Source organism: Hydra vulgaris, chromosome 01 (assembly GCF_038396675.1).
Source record: "Hydra vulgaris chromosome 01, alternate assembly HydraT2T_AEP".
In the NCBI taxonomy this organism is placed as follows: domain Eukaryota; kingdom Metazoa; phylum Cnidaria; class Hydrozoa; order Anthoathecata; family Hydridae; genus Hydra; species Hydra vulgaris.
Window position 1 is genome coordinate 62,179,932 of NC_088920.1, and position 21,463 is coordinate 62,201,394.

The 21,463-nt window shown below is 25.4% G+C and overlaps 1 protein-coding gene across 1 annotated transcript in view; it reads left to right on the forward strand.

Moving 5' to 3' along the window:
• Window positions 1–21,463, forward strand: part of LOC136075501 (macrophage colony-stimulating factor 1 receptor 2-like) — a 232,616-nt gene that overhangs the window by 86,214 nt on the left and 124,939 nt on the right. The window contains exon 9 of the mRNA XM_065788871.1: window positions 14,411–14,491. Within this exon, the coding sequence (XP_065644943.1) occupies window positions 14,411–14,491 (81 nt within the window). The remainder of the gene's footprint in view (window positions 1–14,410; window positions 14,492–21,463) is intronic.

Consider the following 21,463-nt stretch of genomic DNA (forward strand, 5'->3'; position numbering starts at 1 on the left):
AATGTTTAAAGGTTTATAAACTAATTTATTAAAACTAAATTATTAAAATAAAATACAATAGATTTTTAAGTAAAATAGTTAAAAAAACTAATAATAACGTATGTTTAAATAAAGGCATTACTTGATTTTAACGCCCTTGGCTAATTTCTTTTTGATGCTATTGATAATTTACAAGTATCAATTTGAGACTTTTTCAATTGTTGGAAAATAATGATTCAGATTTTCTTATTTTAATTATGACAATAATTACAAAGTATGATAGTGATAAAAGACAGAAATAATATAAATTTATAATTTATTATATACACTGTCAAATAAATCAGTGGATAAAACTGTATAATGTTGCGTATATACAGACTAGACTTTAAATATAATGTATTCTAAATAAAAATAATAGTATCAATGTGTTATGTTCTACAAAACGATAGAATCTCACAAATAATAGTAAATTCAAGTAAGACTACTTTAATACACTTATATGTAAATACCTAAACCTTAACTTTTCTTGCTTTAATAATTTAAAAATTAATGATTACTTGATGAAGTGAGTTTGAGTGCTACATTCGATGGAAAGAAGAACTAGAGATAATGTGCGTTATTGTTGTTGTTGTTTTTTTGTTGTTTTTTTTTAATTATTCACATTCCCAAGGCCACGAAGGCTACTACAGTCGAGAAGGCTACTTTTGTGGCTACAACCCTCTCTCTTAACCCTATAACTAGGCACGTGGTCGGGATCGAACTCGGACTCTCACTTATTAGGCAAGCGTTCTACCACTACACCACTACTGCATCAATCTCAAACATCTTTAACAATTTTTAATTTGCCGAAATGTATTTCAGCCTTGGCTAATGTGGTAGGCATTTTAAGTAATGTTTTTATAACTTGTTCAATTTTTGGGTACATTTCTTGTAACTTACATGTAGCGAGATCATTTAAAAGACTTAAATAAAACTTTTCAATGAATTTTTTATTGTAAAACAATTCAATCATTTGGTATTTAAAGCATTTTATTTTCATAATAAATTTTTATTTATTTATTTCAAGATGTTTTCCTGATAAAAGAACAGCTTTAGATTTTAAATATTCTATTGCAAAAGATCGAAGCACTTTCCCAGTCAGAAAATTGAAATCTTCTCCTAGATTTTTCAAAATAATAAAATTGTCTTTTAACAGCATCGTTATTCAATCAATTGACGAAAGTACAAAAACATTTGAATTTATTGAAGTAATCTTCTTCATCTTCAGCATGTTATCTTTGCATTCAATTTCGTTTAGACTTTTATTTTAGATTTTAATATACTTTTTTTCAATTTTTGAAAAAATGTAATAGATTTCGTTAGTTCTGAGATGTTCAAAGTCTTTAAAAAGTCCTTTTGCTAAGTAATATGATAGATAAACAACTGGTTCTTTTTTTTTTGTACTGCTAAATTGATTTTTTTATTTTTTCCATTATCAGATTCTAAATAGTAAATATTAGATTCTAAATAGTTAATATCAGATTTTATTTAGTCGCTTATTGGGCTAGAGCCGGCTTAAACCTCTTGATTATTTGAAGCCAAAACTCTAACTATTGCGCCACGACTGCAATACTTTTATTTGAAGCTTTGGAATAAAGGCATTGTTCAATCAGCGGCAATTGTGAAAAGATACTTTCTTAACTCTTTATGTTTCGGACCATGTTAAACTAAAAAAAATCTGCTATTTTTATATATAAAATATGTTAAAACGTCATAATCAAAGGTGGCACAAACAAAATGCTTGTATTTTGGAAGCAAGAACGCATTACTTTACTAATAGGATTGTTAATAAATGGATCAGTCTAACTGAAGGCGTTGTTGACTCTGTTTATTTAAATACTTTTAAAAATAAACTCGAGGAACATGAGAAGGACAATTCTAAATAAAAATTAGATTAATATAATTTTGCTATATCGCAAATTTCATTAGTATTTTTAATTTTAATTCTTAAGTCAGAGAACTACAGTTTAGTGACTCACATTCTTCCATATGTACAGTTAACAATTTTATTAACATATTATTATTATTAAAATGATCATTTTTCGACACTGCATTCATAGCAAATTTACCTATTTTTGTAGAAAGTCTATTGTTAAATTTTTTCTCTTCTACTTTTTTTGTTTCTTTGGCAAAATATTGTTTCATTTTGAGTTTTGATTACTCTCTTGTCTAAATCTTTGTCTGCAGCCAATACGAGGTTTACTGCTGCTTGATATTTAGTATCAAAATCTTTTCATATTTTGGAAAGGTTTTTAGTCCTATTTTTATAACACTAAGTGCAATTGCAATAACCATACCTGATGTTTTTAAGTATGATGACTAAGGTTTTGTTTGTTTAAATATTTGTAAAAACATTTAAACTGCTAAAATAACATAAATTATTAAACTCGATAAAATTAGTGTTTTCTCGGTGTCTATTTTCTTTGGTATACCTTTTGAATATAGTATTTATAGAAAGTCTTCAGACTATCAACAAAAAATATAATACCAGATGTACTAATTAATGTACCAAAAAAATTTTTCAATCCATTTTACCAATAGTATAAAAAATTTTAAATTACTAAATTCATGCCATACGTTAAGCCTTTTATGAAATGCTAGTCAAAAAACCGCACAAATATTTAAAATTTTAAGTAGTGAGATGACTTTTTGTGCCTATCGTGTGATATTCGTAATTAATAAATTTAGCAAATGTGCGTAACACTAAGTGAGAACTTGATTTGGTGAAATTTGAATTAACCATGCATTAAAACATTTATATATACTTTACGTGTTTGCTGCACAATCCGTTCAATTACTAATATATTTGTTTATATCAATTTTAATGGTTTTTAAAATTTCGCATTTTAAATCACTGATATTATTTCCATTCGTTAAAGTATAATTAACAAGAGATAATATTTGCTCATATACACGATCCTCTTTAGTATATCTTATATTAATTGAACATTGATCTCTTACGTTAATAATTTGAGTGGTGTTTAATTGATTACTGTATGTTTAAGCTTTACTTATTTCGTTTTAGAGAGTGTCCTTCTTTAGAAAATTAGTAGCATTTATAACAAATTTGTTGTTGTTTTAGATAATTGTGTTACGAGATTACATGTTATGTTGATAACAATTTTGTTATGGCAATTTTTACTCTTTCGATCACATATTTTAAGGTGAATAATAAAAAGAGATCAAATTTACTTCTTTATAAAAGTAATTCTAGAAAACGGTTGTGGTCTAAATTTTCAATTATAAAATTAAATCCAGAATTATTTAAACTGCGATAACATTGAGCTTGTTTACCAATCAATTTTATTGTATCAATTATTTTTTTGAGTAATTGTTGATTTTATATTGACATTCACGTGGTTCCGTTTATTAAATATATTAAGAAAGTCTTTGTTATTAGTTTTTGATATGCATTTTTAGGCACATGTAGTATGAAGTGAAGATATTTCATGCTCTGCAATTCTTTGATAAACATGTTTAGTATTTTTATGCCACAACCATTTATAAATATAAAGTTATTGTTATTTGTACAAAAAACTAAAAAAAAACTATAAATCATACTGATTTTAACATTTAAAGTGAGGTCTTTCTAAAAATATACTTTTTAATCATTTAAGTTATATTTATGTAAAAGCGGTTAAATGGGATAAAAATTCAAAAACTAAAGCAAAAAAAATTTCAACTTTTATTTGTAATTTTAAAAAAATTTGTAATTGTCTTTACACCTTTTTTTCCATTTCTTTATCACTGCTATTCACGGCGTTATTCTTTGTTCAAAAATCTCCCGATTGCCAATTTGTGCGTGTTTTCACACTTACAGTCATTGTAAGTGGAAACCATGTAAAAATAATGATAAAATTTTATTAGACCAATCAGTAACAATCACGAGTTTTTGCAAGTGATTTCTATCGGTACAGACATTTTGCACTAAACCTGAATTTGATTTATAAGAAAATAAAGCGTACGGATAATTGGTCTATGTACCACATCTTACCATTTTTTATCTACAAATCGAAATTATACTCTCACATTGATAACATAATATTAAATTGATATTTGCAGAAAAAATATTACAAAATTTGGACTCTCCAATTATAATTATACTCTTGAATAAAAACTAAAACTAAAATTCTTTATGTAAAATAGGTTTTAAAACTAAAAATTTTGCAAAATACCAACATTAAACAATATTCAAAAAAATTTAAAAAAATTAAAAAGAATAAGTAATCTAATTTGTAAATAAAACTAAAGTAAAATTTTTCCTAGAAAATGCTGCAATGAAAATTATTTTAAATTGAAGGTTCTTTTAATTTCGTTGCAGGAAGGTAACTTGTAAAGTACAGCCTTACAATACTAAAAAACAAAAATTAAAAAATACTGTCGTTCTATAAATTTATCACATATGTTTTGTTTTCATTCAATTTGTAAACTCTATTTCATAAATCTACACACACTGTTATTTGCATAACTTGTTGAATAGCTTTGCTTTAGATAAGTTGCGGATTAAATAGCTAACACTAACTTAATTTTAAACTGATAGAATAGTTTAGTCTTAAACAAATATAATAACTTAACCTTAAAGCAAAAGAACTACTATATACATTCATACCTTAATTTATTCACCAAAAAAAAAAAAAAAAAACCATAACATAATGAAAGGTGTCATCATATTGAAATTTTCATAACAGGTAATATTTATCAAAATTAATAGAAATAAATTATTTTCATATTTCAAATTGCCATATTTTTTATGAAGATTATATGAAAATCTTGAAATAGTATTAACAAAATCCAAGTTTAAAAGTATATATAATTAATTTGAATAAGTATAACTTCTGAGATATAATCAAAATACAAAAAGATTTTCAGAAATAAAATAAAATCAAAAATTTTTTGCTTGTACATTCTTTTTATTATTTGCAAGCACAAATGTTTTAATAAAACTGATCAACTTTGGAAGTTATTATATCTGTGATAACTATTTTGAAATTCACAATACTTACTTGGATATAGGCTTTACTTTTGTAACCATTACCAAACATTAAGGTTTATAATAATCTGATACATTGTATCAGATTATTTTAACCTGATACATGCTATATCTGATACTTTGTATCAGATGTTTATCAACTTTGAAAAAAAAACTAAAAATGCTTTTGTTTTTGAACATAAAAATGTAAATGAATGTTGTTAAATGAAAATTAGGGAAACACAGTTTTTAAGATATACACTAACTTAATAAAAATTACTATTGGAAAACATTTAAATCTGTAAAAATTGAAATGTCAATTGAACATCAACACTTCAGTTCATTACTAATCTAATGTAACAGTATTTTCTAACAGTCTGTTTAAATAAACTAAAAACAATATCTAAAATTCTTTTTCGTAGCTGTTTTTACTTTTATTCAGAGTCTTTACATTCCTGGAAGTCTTTCAATAATAAAACTGTTGTAATCAATAAAAAACTCAATAATAAAAATGTTTATTTATTTAATAATAACTTAATAATTTAATAAAATGTAAATGAAAAAAATATTTATTCTTAATAAAAATGTTTAATAAAGCTACAATAAAGTAAAAAATGCTGATTAAAATCAAAAATAAAATGCAGAATAAAATTAATTCACAATAAAATCAAGATCTTTTAGTATATACTTTTAAAGGTTAATGAAAACATACTTTAAAATGCATGAATACAAAATATATTTTAGGAAAGAACATAAAGCAAAAACGTAAAAGTAAAAATATTAGTTAATATAAACAATTATAAAAATCTAATAATAAAATGATTAAACTTCGAACATCAAAAACTTTCAAGCAGTTTTTTTCGAGTAAAGCATGCTTATCTCAGCCAAACAAAATGAAAAGTAATATTTAGGGTGTTTAAATATCCCAATAACACCATATTTTAGAATAAACATAAACTTACATTATAAAATGATCCGATTGTATTTCTCGGTTAAACACGAACAGCACTGATGTGTAGCCAATTACACGTCGTAAGTTAAGATATTTGTAAACATTTTTCATACTATTATATATATATATATATATATATATATATATATATATATATATATATATATATATATATATATATATATATATATATATATATATATATATATATTTATATATATATATATATATATATATATGTATATATATATATATATATATATAAATATATATATATATATATATATATATATATATATATATATATAAATTTATTATTGCTCTGTTCTTTAAGAACATTGAGCACTCTATTTGTAAAATATACTAACATAATTTACATATATATATATATATATATAAATATATATATATAAATATATATATATATATAAAAATTTATTATTGCTTTGTTCTTTAAGAACATTGAGCACTATTTGTAAAATACACTAACATAATTTACATATATATATATATATATATATATATAGAGAGAGAGAGAGAGAGAGAGAGAGAGAGAGAGAGAGAGAGAGAGAGAGAGAGAGAGAGAGAGAGAGAGAGAGAGAGAGAGAGAGAGATATGTATACAAAATAGTATAAAAAATGTTTACAAATAACTTAACTTACAACGTAGATAAGTTATATTGTATTATTTGGTTAACAAGGTAATTCAATATATTAGCTTTAAAGACTTTTTGAAAATCAAAAATGTCAATTTTTAAATCAAAGAAACGATTTCTCAAGATATTGTTTCTTTAGTTTATCTCTAATGTTTGAATGTAACTTTTTGAAAGATTTTTGGCCGAAAATTAATGTCATGTTTTTTTCTTGATATGACTGTATGATTTGTATTTTATTAAAAGGAACTTCTTCTTGTACTCTGTACTCTTTTCATTGCATATATTTATTGCATCCAGTTCCCTGCTTATCAACTGATTTTGGTAACATATATGATTGTGACTATGCAAGATTACTTTGGTATCATGGCTTTGAGAAGTAGTTAGCAAGGTTTTAAAAAGTTTGGTTTCCAAAGCGTCTTTAGAACTTTGAATTCCAAATCTGTCTGATAGTTACATTTTTCTTTTTCAATTTTCATTAGATTTTACTTTTTAAGTTTTATCTTATCCCAGTCACTTTTTCATTTTTCTGGCATTCTGGATAAAGAGTCAGCTATAAATAATACAAATATAATAAAAATTTTGGTAGCCTCTCACTGAACATATATGTTCTGTGCTGGGCTATAGCTTTATGCTTGTCGAAGTCAAAGGTTTTTAAAACTATTTTTTTTTTTTAAATAATAAACAGTTCCTACAACTAAATAATTATGCATCAAGTTTATTTGAATTAAAATATAAAAAGTAGTATTTATCTGATGTGTGGAAAAATTCAAAATTTGTAACTTTAAAAAAAAAAAAAAAAAAAGATAAGTAGTTTAATAAATTTTAGCACTTATATTTTTGAACTAATTTTAGTAAGATTCATAATTTATTATAGTTTAATAGTGACTTGAGTAAAAAGTAATTAATAAAAACCAGGACTTCCTAATTTAAAATATTACCAAGTAATTCTACTACTTAGTAACATCGTTTGAATGGAAAGAGTAACAATCTTGCTGTACACACTGCTAAGTAACACCACTTTTAAATTTAAGAAAAAAAAGAATGTAAACATATTTAAACTTTGAACATATTATACTTTATAAACTATAAAAATTTTATTAACTACAAACACTATATTGGGTTGCAGACAATAGTAACAAAAAGATCTGGTTGATCATACTTTTCATATTTAGCCATATCGTTTTCGTAGTTTTCTTTTATAGGCTTTTTACATAAGGTGGTAGCAAAACTATAACGCCCCCTGTTCTAACATAATGATTGTTTTCTAAGTTGTTTATATGTTCATGTTAATAACCATACAACAAAACTAGAAGCAAGCGGCATGCTGACCACTTTTCCGTTTGTTTTGATTGTTTCAAATGAAAACAAGACACTGCTCTTTAATTTTAACGTATACCTTAAAAGCATATTGCTGAAATGAATTCTCGTCATAAAATATTGAACAGATAATATGTATTATAAATATGATTGTGAAAATTAAATAATTTAGCATGCTTTTTAACCAGTGTAGCGTGTTCAGGATTGTGCACTATTTGATTATGCCAGCAAAGCATTCATTATATATTAATCAATATATTGACGGCAGTATTACTACTGCTACTACTGTAGTAACATATAAGCGTAATAGAATTTTAAACATTTTAAACTTTTCTATAAAACTGCTTACTACTACTCTAACTGTGCAAAGGAATAAAAAGAACATTTTTTTATAAATCACTGTTACTAAAAAAAGGAAAAATAAAAAGGAAAACATTATTCTAACAAATCAAAAAATCATTGCAAAACGCTTTTTGCAAAGCAATATCGTTTTGAAAAAACGATATTTAAAAAAAAAAAATTATATTTTGATTTCAGATTTATTGAAATCCATATCTTTTCGTAAGTTCTTATAGATAACTTTATACAAAATAGCATATAAAAAAATAGAAACTGATTATGAAATAAACTTAACTGTTTATTAAAAATTTCAAACAATATATATTAACATCTTTTTTTAAAAAACAAGGTAATGTTAGTGAGTAAATTTTAACCTTAAGTAATGAAAAAGTTGAAACAGCTTTAGAACGAATTTAACATTTTAGGAAATACATATTTTTTCACATACCTTTAAAGAGTACCATAACACTTTCAACAAAGAAACATGGCAAAGTATAGTAACTCTTTGACTATTTCCAGGAGAGATTTTTTTTTTCCATTTCTTATTATTTTTTCTATTTCGTATTATTTTTTTTATTATTTCTTATTATTTTTTCTATTTCTTATTATTTTTTCTATTTCTTATTTTTTTTTCTATTTCTGATTGTTTTTTCTATTTCTTATTATTTTTTCTATTTTTTATTATCTTTTCTATTTCTTATTATTTTTGCTATTTCTTAATATTTTTTCTAAGAAAAAATAAACATATAGATGCAGAGAAATTTAAAATATATTGAAATATATGCACATTTATGCATCTCAACAAATCACACCCCTATTTTAGCCCTGAGCTTTCATGTTAAATGCATAAATAAAATTTGAACTTGAACTAAAATTACTCAAATCAGTATTAACAAGACTGTCTAAGTACTTTCATTCTTATTAACTCTTCTAAAAATTAAAACTAACAATAAAGTGAGTTAAATTAAATAAAAAGTGTTTTAGCACTTTAAAGTTGCTCTAAAAATTAAAGCAAAACTTGCTTAGCTAATTGCTCAGTTCCTGAGAATCTAAAAAGATAAAGTAAACAACAAAGAACATTCAAATTTTATTTATTTAAACAACTATAATTAAACAAATTAAGTTAAACAAAGAACTTGATGAATGATATAACTTTCTTAATTGCAGTCAGTTTGCCTGTCCAAAAAGTTTTATTTTTATTATTCCTGTTAATTTAAGACAAAGCAATAAGAATCTATAAATTATTAAATGAATTGAGCAAACTAAAAAGAGCTTCAGCTTCTTTTAGTTGTCTAAAAAATAAAACAAAACTTTAATAAAAAAATTTTAAAAAGACTAATGGCAAATTTGAACTGAAATACCCATTGACATACTCAAAATATAAAAAAAGGGCAAATGCGGGAAAAAAAAAAAAAAAACATTATTAGAATGCATAACATAGTAATAATAATCAAATTCCAAGTTTTATCTGAAATAAAAACACTTTACTAAAAACAACTTTACTTGTAATTTTAGTGCTAACTTCTTATAAAAAAAAATCTCAAAAAACTGAAAAATTAGAAATAAAAGTACACACCAAATTAACATTTGTTTATTGCAACTTCTAATTTAATTAAACAAAGAACAACATCAATTCTCCGTGAAATATAAAAAAGAATTTTGAGCCATAAATTGCTTGCAGATCTTACTTAAAAGACCACGTTAACCTCAAAAAACGTGTTCAGAAATGCCTAGAAATTACTTTCAAATGACGTAAGACGACATGAAACGGTAAACGTTTACTTGAGTATTATTATTTAGATAGATATATAGCATCATGGTATTGTGCATAACTCATTTGCAATTGAACTAATAATTGTTTCTGGAATACCACATAACTTTTCGTGTAAAAAAAATGCAACTCACAATCTATATTGATACTGCATTACAAAAACATAAAACGTGCCAAAAGAAATAAAACAACTTCTTGATAAAAAATCAGCATCTTCATACAATATGCTAATTCAATAAAGTCAATGGCCGTTTGCATTGGATTGGATACATAAATTTTCTTAAATTCAATAACAAAAAGTATTAAAAAACTAATTTAGATGATAAGAAAGAAAGAAAAGATGAACAAAAGAAAAATTTAAATAATAACCACAAGATTAAAAATAAAACGCATCAATACTGCAACACCAGATTCTCGTGGTTCCTTTTTTTATTCTTTTTGGTAGATTTGGCAATAAATAATGTAATAAATTAGGCAATAAATAAGGTTTCTTAAAAGATACAATTGGTTTTTTTGCTAATAAAAGAAACCTTTTTCTATATATAACTTTTATTTATATAACTTATTGTAACAAAACATAAATCATTTCCTGCAGTTTACGAAAACATTATTAAAACTTATAAATAATTTAATTGCCATTAATAACTGCATCATAATCATTTTCAAAAAGACTATTATCACAGCGCTTTTTTTTTTAATTTTATTTTAACTACTGCAACTTTTCATGATTTAGGAACCATTCCTTTATTTGTTGATTTTCAGAATTATAATAATCATAATATTGGCAACACAATTTCATCAGCGCACTACTTTAACACAGAGGAATATACATAATCCGGACCCATTGATTTTATTGTATTTAAATTTAATAGTTTGTTAAAAACATTACACTTATTAGAATATATATTTTGTCAATGACTTTAGCCGTTCCATCTTCAAGCCTTGGTAACTGATCATTTTCTACATTTTACACAAAAACTGAAAATATTAATATATGTATTCTATATTGTCGAAAATAAAAAAATGGAATAGTGTCACAAATAGATCTAAGGAATAGAGTCGAAAACAAAAAAACGGAATGGTGTCGCAAATGAATTTAAGATAGTATCTTTTAATTTTCAAATAGTATGATGTTTTTATTTGTTTTATGGTATTAAATATTTTTTGAGGATTTTTTAAGACCTTTTGTTACCCATGGTTATTCTAAACTTTTGTTTGTTTTATAAAAGTCACATTTTCGGAAGTTTTTATCATAAATTTCAAATAAATGTTCTTTAAATGATGAAACATTTGTATCATTTGTTTCATTTGTATAAAGCGTTTGATTACGATCTGTTTTTCTTAAAAAAAGTACCAAACCCCAAACCCATCTATACAGTGTTACTACCCAGTCCACCCACTAAAGCCGGCACCGCTGCTACCTATAATCATATTTACTTTAATAGAAAAATGAATTTTGAATTTTGGAAAAGTTGCCTACCCCACAATTAAGATGGCAAAAGTAAACAGTTCAGATTTGGAATACTAATGAAAAGTGATTGTAATGATTGAGATGCAGATAACAACCCGTCTTTAGCGGATGATGTTAGTAAAGGTATGTATATAATTAATAAAGCATCAAGATGTACTTTTCATTGAGTTTATCATACAGTAATATAGGTTCCAGCCTCAATATTGTTTAGGCAGTCTTTCTTCTAGTATTTTCAAAACTAACTTGAAATTTTTTATGTTATTGACCTTTTTTTTTTTGCCGTATACATTTAATCATACCGTAAACATATCTAACTACAAATAGCAGAGGCAAGAAGACGATAAACTGGCATATCGCCAAGCCCCTTAATATAAACCGTAATACAAAATAATAAAAAATAGAAGTCATAAAACCCAAGCATATAATACATTTTTATAAAGAATTTTTATAAAAATATAAATAAAAAAAGATAAAAGTTGTTGGTCCTAAACTTCCAGTTTTAACTAGGATAATACACTTTAAAAAAAAAAAATTTATATGATATAATAAATAATGTAAAAGTAATGCAAACAAATATTTGCAAGTGTAATTACAAACAAAAAACATTACCAATTTAAATACCGAAGTAAAATATTAGCAGTATAAAAGTATAGCAGAGATATAAATTTTTAAAAAGCATGCACGTAAATACTCATAATCCTGAAAAAAAAAAATTTAAACCAGCATACACTTTTAAATATTTGGAGTACATAGTAAAATTTTCATGAAGCATAAACTATTATAAACAAAGAAAATGAACCAATAGCAGTTGAGGTTAGGTTTATCAGAACCAACCCGCAAGATTTGTTGAAGATTTGAGTATTGGGAATCAGTATGTTAAAGAAAACGCAGGACCTATACCTATAGTATATTCTGCTTTTAACATTTTCGATAATATTCCTATTTTCACAACTTCGGTTTATTTTCTATTTAGATATTATTCTTGAAAGTTCCTTTTCAAGATTATTCTCTTTTGAACTGTTTTAATCTTATTCTATAAACTATGACTGAGAAATGGAGAAAATGCCTAGATAAAAAAAGGAAATCTTGGGGCTTAGCTTGCAGACCTTTAAAAAGCTTTGATTGCATTACGCATGCTTCGCTTAATGCTAAGTTGAATACTTATGGTCTCAGTTGAAACGCATGAAAGATTATTCAATTGTACCTAAGTAATAGAAAACAGAGAGTAAAAATAAATGATCGATACAGCTATTACTCTCATAATTTGTTTGGCGTTCCACAAGGCTCAATTTTAAGTCCATTACTATTTAATATCTTCATAATGAACTATTTCTATTTTTACCCAATGTTGATATTGCAGGATATGCTGATGATAACATTCCTTTTAGTGCAAAAAATAACTTAAACTGATTCAAAAAATGTTGTGAGTGACCTGCAAAACGCAGCGTATCAACTTTATTCATGAATTGAAAATAATGGTTTGAAAGCTAATCCAGATAAAAATTATATTATTATTAGTAAAACAAGCTCTCTTAAAGTTAAGATCATTTTTTTATGTCTCTAAATCAAAGAAAACTTATACTTAACGCTGTTATTACAATTACATCTCATTTTTCTTATTGTCCATTAGTTTGGTTATTTGATAGCAGAAAACTTAACAGTCGCATTAACAGAATACATGAAAGACCCCTTAAAATTGTATATCAAGACTATTAATCTCCTTTTGAAGAACTTGCGGATAAGTCATAGTTCTTATATATATATATATATATATATATATATATATATATATATATATATATATATATATATATATATATATATATATATATATATATATATATATATATATATATATATATATATATATATATATATATATATATACATATATATATATATATATATATATATATATATATATAAATATATATATATATATATAAATGTATATATATATATATACATATATATATAAATATATATATATATATATATATATATATATATATATATATATATATATATATATATATATATATATATATATATATATATATATATATATATATATATATATATATATATATATATATATATATATATATATATATATATATATATATATATATATATATATATATATATATTGATCAAGATAAAATTTTCTATCCAACTGTATAAATTTTATAAGATTTTAGAGGTGTCAAAATGGGTCCTGTTTTGCCCCTAAAATTGCATAAAAGGGTTATAAGTGAAGCGCAATCAACTGGATTTTTTTTTACGCCCACCCAATGACTTTGCATCTTCTCTTTGCCAAATTTCAGTATTATACTATTTTGTCTAGGTTTGACCTTTTTTTTTGCTAATTCTCTCCGACTTCAATACCATTTTTACTATTTGCAATACTACTCTGTTTTTACTATTTGCGACACTATTCCGATTTTTCTATTTGCAGCAATATTCCGTTTTCACTCTTTGCGACACAATTCCGATTTGACTGTTTGCGACATTATTCCTTTTACTATTTGCAACATTATTCCTTTATTTTATTTTCGACACTGTTCATTAAAATCTTTTTTGACACTATTCCTTTTATTTTTTCAACACTATTTAGAAAATTATAAATATATTTGACACTATTCCAAAAATCATTTTTTGGCATTTTTCCTATCACCTATTTTAACACATTTTTAATATCAGTAAATGCATTTTTAAATGATTTTATCTAAAATTTTGATACTAAGTACCACTTTAAATAGAAAAGTCAATGCTACATTATACACAAGTTAGTCAAAACGACATAAATGTAACATTATCAGACCTTTTGAATGTTGCAGATATTAATTTTTTTAACTTAAGATTTTTTTTTTTTTTTTTTTTTGCAGTTTCTTTTTTTAACATTTTCTTTTTTTTAGAATCAAAAGACAGCATTGTTCAATTTTTTCAACTTAAAGGACTCAACAGATCAACTTTCTTTTTGCAATCTTTCTGTTATGGTATCACAAATCTTTCTTTATTATTTAATTATTTATCAGTAATTTATCATGAGTAAATTAAAAAATGTTAAAGTAAGATGGAAAAGGCGTTAAACGTGTAAAACGTGTAAAAACAATTTTTTTTTTTTTTAAGTTTGTAACAAGTTGCTTTAATTAAATAGGGGAGAGGGAGCAAGATGATACGGGGGCAAATTGATACAAAGCTAATAAAACAGCTATTACACTAATTGCGCGAATAAGATTTTGTACAGGAAATAGCTTTTTAGTTCCCTAACGTCCGATGTAAAAAGATTTCCGTTCGTTTCAAAATTTATCAAGCTGGGAAGCATTTTTTAAATTGAGCAACTTTCGAAAAAATCTGACAACGTGTTTTGTAAGAGATTTTACAAAAAAGGTAAGTATATTTAGCTCATCAACCCTTCCATAAGTTTAAGAAAGCATTGCTAAATGATTTTGTATATGTCATTTGTTTGTTCGTTGCTTCTGTTAAAATTTAACTCGAATTTAATGCAACGCGGTCTAAAGGGGCACGTTGATACAGACTACTTGGGGCAAATTGATACACTGTACCATCTTACCCCTTTGGTAAAGCATTTGAATATGGCCGAAAATATTTATGTATTTGCATTAATGCATTTAAATTGTTTGGTGAAGACTAATGTGTTTTTTTCCCGCAGAGATAGTAAATAGGTAAATAGGTCTAATAAAACATTGTTAGGCCTACGCCCTAAATATTATTAATACCACTATTAAAAACTTTTACAATCCAATCTTTTGGATTGCAATCCAACTAAGTTGTTCCATTCTTATATTTCACGTTTCCAAAAAAACGCGCCTAAATTTCAAAATCAACCAATGAAAATTATAACAGAATTTATATTGCCGTACCGCTAGTGTCAATGTTTTCGTATATTTGTAAACACTTTAAAAGTTCGTAATGTGATTATATTGGTATTAAATATAAGTAGTATAAAAAGCGGGTTCTGGGCCAAAAAATAGTACATTATCGAAAAAAGTGTGTGTCTTAGAAAGAATGGTATTATTTTAATTATTTTCAAAAAAAACGTTTGGCTAGAAAGTATTTCAACCATTTTTCAACATGTATATTATGAGATCTCTTCAACCAGAATGACATGATATTAATTTAATTATTATTTCAACAAAGAAATAATAATTATAAGGTGAAATCTAATTTAAGCGTAAAAGAAAACATTTCCTATTAAATCAGACTTATCAATTCTTTATTATCAACCCATGAGTTGAAATAATCAGGATACCCATACCACTTTACTAATGATTTGTTTTTAAGTTTGCGAATAACTTTTTCAATCCTAAATATGCTTTGATCAGTTTTTTGCATTTCTTGTTCATAAAAAGTACCTTGTATTTCTTCACTATTATAGTCAGTTAATTTATAAGTTGGTGGATCTGTGAACTGAACTTGTGACACTGTAAAAACTTCTTCAGTCCATCTCGGCGTGTATCCTTTTTCAAACGTTACTTTCTTTTTAGTTATCCTAACTCTATCACCAATTGAAAACTTTGGGCTAGGTCTTTCAGACCCATATGAAATTACAGACTTTGATTGTACATTTCCATTTAGATTGAACCAAAAAATATTTTCATTCTTTTTATCGCTAGCTTCAACTGGTGTCATTTTAATGGAAGAATGCTTTGTGTTGTTGTATTTATTTACCCTTTCATCTAAAACGTCAATATATTTTCTAGTAGAATTAGCTGAAAAGTACTTAAACATTTTATCTTTCATTGTTCTATTCCAACGTTCAACTACACAACTTTTTTCTTCATTTCCAGTTGAGTATAACTCAACACCTAGCGCTTTAACATTCTTATTATAAAATTCTAGGCCTTTATATACCCATATTTTTTGACACTTTCTTTTTTGGAAGATTTTATTTAAAGCATTAGCAACATCAACTCCAGTTTTACTCTTCAATGGAACAATCCGTCCATACTTTGAAAAAACATCTATCACCATTAATAAGTATTTTATACCGTCATTGAATTTAGAAAAAGATTTCATGTCAACTAAATCAGCAGCCCATTTTTCATTGATTCCAATTACAATCACTTTTCTTTTTTTGAAATGATTTACAACTGGTTTATGAAGTTTGTTTGCAAGTTCGTCAGTCCATTTCAGACCCTTTTTTTCTTTGATCGTTAGTAGTTTTTTTGAGTAGTTTCAACACCCAATTCATATAGGTCTGAAAGACCTAACCCAAACTTTGCTTTAGATGACATAATAGGTTTTATAATACCTCGTTGAATTCTTTCACGTATTGTTGGATTTTTTTATAGAACTCATTTCTTCAATCATAATTTTATCAGCTAAATTTCTATTTGCTTTGTCGTTGAAGTATTTAAAAGCAAGATCGTGATGGTAAGCTGCATTATCAATTCTATCTATAGGTTTACTCCATTCTTTATATGCGTCAGTAGAAGTTAATCTTTCATCTAAATTAGTACCAGGACCTGCAAAGTTTATTCCAGGTAAATGCATTTCACCTGGAAACTTTGACAATGGTAGTTTTATTTTACGTGTTGCTGAATTAATCGAACTCACTAAATCCCCTCCTTTTTTTGAGGATACAAATTGAGTTTTTAATCTTCCACAAATAGCGCAATTTCCACGTTGCATATTTCTATTGTTTTTACTTACGACATTTTGCAAGTTTAGTGTATTTGTTTTTTTCTACATTCAACGCAGTACAACATTTTATATATATAAAAAAAAATTTTTTATAAAAAATCTTGATATATAAAAAATGGATATTACAGATTTGTCATGGAATGCGAATAGCAATAAGAGAAATAATAAGTTGTTTCCTAGGAGTATAAGAGGAATTATTGTTGGAAAGTCGGGTTGTGGAAAAACTACTTTATTATTGAATTTACTTTTGAGACCTGGTTGGTTAGACTATAATAATTTACAAGTTTTTGTAAAAATTCTTTTTCAACCAGAATAAGAAATATTAAAGCAATCTTTTGAAAAAAAATTGCCAAAAGAAATTATTCTAGAACTATTTAAGCTACAAGACGAAATAAAAAATCAAATGAAAATCCAGATTTTGTAATTAAAGAAGTTTCAAAAAACTTAAATGAGAAAACAGATATGGAGCGTAAGTTTTTTGAAACGGAAGAAGATATGCCAGATCCTAAAGATCTAGAATTTGTAAGAATAATTTGATGATATTTGATGATTTACAATTAACAAAGCAAAACAAGTGTGAAAAATATTATATACGAGGAAGACATAGTAATGTAGATGTTTCTATCTTGCACAAAATTATTTTATGTTACCTAGGCAAACTATACGAGAAAATACAAATTTTGTTTGCTTATTTCCTCAAGATTCAAAGAATTTAAATCACATATATAATGATCATGTTTCAAGTGATTTGGGAAAAGATCAGTTTAAAAATTTTTTGTAAAAAAGCATGGACAGAGCCTCATGGATTTGTTATTATAGATCTATCTTCTAAGAAAGATTAAGGAAAATATAGAAGTGGATTAAATTGTTTTTATATACCCAATTGTTGAAAAAAATATAATCTTATATAAAAATGACATGTTTATTAGTGGGCGGAAATAGTAGTTTATTAAGAACTATTTTTAACCCTGTTATTAAATTTAGAGAAGACAGAGAATATGAAATGGCTCTAGTTCGTATAGATACATCTTACAGTTTTCCTAATATTTATATTTCAAACAATAATTTTAGATATAGCAAAGATAATGAAACAACTTGGAAGGATATAAACATTCCAGTTGGATCTTATGAAGTTGTTGATATAAATAATTATATCCAATCGATCATAATAGCAAACGGTGATGCAAGTTCAGGAGTTGCAAATATTACAATTTTAGCAAATAAGAATACATTAAAAGCAAATTTAACTATTGCAACTGGTTATAAAATTGATTTTACAACTTCAAATTCAATTAGAGCTATTTTTGGTTTTGACAGTGTAATATATTTAGCAGGCTCCAATATATCAACTAACATAGTAAACATATTAAATGTTAATAGTATACTATTAACGAGTGATATAATAGCATCATCGCATGTAAATGGAGCAACTAGTAACGTTATATATTCATTTTTCCTAGATGTAGGTCCTGGATATAAAATTATTGAAAATCCTAATTACGTAACTTATTCACCACTAATACTAAAACAAATATCAAAAATGGAAACTAGATTGGTTGATCAAGATGGAAATCTTTTGGATTTACGAGGAGAACAAATAACTATTAGATTTCATATAAGAGAAGTGTATAAGTCGTACAAATAATTTTTTAAAAAATTATTTTACTTACATATAAAAATGAGTAAATATACTAATATTAAAGTAAATATTTCAGAGGGGCACTTGAAAAAAATTAAAAAAGTAATTGATGAAGGTGGTTATGGAGCTAGTATTAAAATAGATCATTCAGATTTTAATGGCGATCATGTATATAGAAGTAACAAAAAGGCAATTGAATAAAATTACGAAAGCATATGAGAAAGGTACTGGTGTGATAATTAATTTAAGTAAAGCGCAACTCATTCACAATTCTAAAATAGAGGGTGGATTTCTAGGAGCACTATTACCTTTCCTTGGTACGGCTGGAAGATTTTTATTATCAAGCGTTGCTCCAGCTCTTACATCAGGTTTATTAGCAGGAGTAGGTTCAGCAGCTGGATCAGCTATGGTTGATAAAATTGCTGGAAGGGGTGTTGTGTACTTAAAAAAGAATGGAAAAGTAATTAAAATGACTGCTGCAGGAAATGGTTTATATTTGAGACCATGAAATTGAGGTAGTTCTATTGGCGATGGGTTGTACTTACGTAGTGGAAATGGATATACATCAATAGGATCAGGTTTATTATTAGGACCAAATTCACTATTTGCTAATATTCCATTTTTGAATATACTTTTATGATTTATAAAATTTTTTTTCTTTATATAATAAAAAGAAATGCCATTACATATTTTAGGAAATGTACCACGTGAACCTCCAAAACAACTTATTTATTCTAAAGTATACGCAAAGATATTCAAAGATTTAGAGCATCCTTCAGTATTAATAGATAATAATAAGTATGAAATATTTGCGCAAAAAAACATTACAATAAAATCTCTATCACATCAATATATTCTTTTAAAGTTTGGTGTAGTAGTTAATGAAAGTGTTGTGTTAGTTTCATTAAAAGAAGAACTTAAATTAAAAATGTTAATCTTAAAAAACTCTGTAATATCAGAGACTGTTGATGATATTATGATAAATGTTGTTAATAACTCTGATTCTGATATATTGATTAAAAAAGGAGATAGTTTATGTTTTGTGAAATGTAATAATTTTTTTTAAATTATTTTTTCAAAAAAATAATTTTTACTTATTAAAATGGAGTTTAATTGCAAAAAGATATGTAATAATATTTATTCATATATACATAATGATAAAAATATTAATCAGTTATATTCAAATCTTCCAAGTGCACCTGATGAAGAAAATAAGATTATTAGTGCACATCTATATCGTCTAAACACAATTAGCGAGATTCAAAAGGAAATAGAGAGTGAGAGAGAAAAGAGAAATAGGTTAAGTAAAAAGTACCATAGATCTGTAAAAATAATTTCAGCTATTGATAATTCATTACTAGCAAGCACTATGGCACTTGGAACTATTAGAATTGGCTTTTTAGCAACAATAGTTGCAGCACCAGTAGCTATTGCATGTGAAGGTGCAGCATTAGGAGCAGGTGTTTTATCATTAATAGGAGGGCAAATTAATAAAAAATTAAATTTAAAAGCAGAAAAGCATAAAAAGATTAAAGCACTTGCTGATTCAAAACAAAATACAATAAGTGACTATATTTCTAAAGCTTTAGTAGATGGAAATATAGATGACAATGAATTTAAACTAATACTTAGTGAACTTGAAAAATTTAAAGCTATGCTTGAGCAAATTAGAACAAATTCAAAAGAATTAATGAATGAACAAACTAAAGAATTATTCATTAAACAAGGAAGAGATGAAGCAATTAATATACTCCAAAGCAAATTTAGAAAAAATGTAAACGTCAAAACGTAAAGCGTTGTGTTTTTTATATTTATTTATAAAAAAAGAGAAATGTCATTTTCAAAAATTGAATCTCCTGAAATAAGGGATAAAATTGTTAAAGATTACTTAGATACTAAAAAAAGAGTAAAGCAGAATGATTTAAATTAAAGGATGGATGAAACTAATTTACAGTCAGGCTTAGAAAAATTGTACAATCCATTAATTTATAGACAAGATGGTAAAAAAGAAAACATATATAAAGGTGTGAGTCAAGGAAAAATTGCAACAGATTATCTAAGGATGTACACTAATAGTAAAAAATCTACAGATACTACATTTGGGATACGTGATTGGAAAAAAACCAATACATATTTATGATAACGATATAATTATTGATGATAAAAAATATTATGGTACTCCTGGCCTTTGGGAATTGATAGTAAAGTTTAATCCTAATAAAGGAGTATATAATGAAGATGATCTTAAAAAATATCAAGATATATTAATACAAACAGATGCAATTACTTCTGAAAACCCATACAAACCAAAGTCGTCTCGTAGTGTAAAATACAGAGAAATAATATCTCCTATTTGGAAAAATATAAAAGAAAATAGGAAGCGTGAATTAAGAGGAAAAGGAATTGGAGGTAGAGTACAAACTATAATTCTTCCTTGTGACCCTGATGCATTAGTTGATCGGCTTTATTTGTGTATAGCTGCATGGAAAGCAGGTAACGCTGGAGCAATAAATGAAGGTGTTGCAATTTGTGATGAATTATTACGTCAAAATGAAATAGATAATGAACAGTATAAAGCAATACAAAATCTTTTATAATTATATCTTATTGTGTAAAAAAAAAATATATAGTACATAAAAAAATGCTAATTGTTAATAATAAC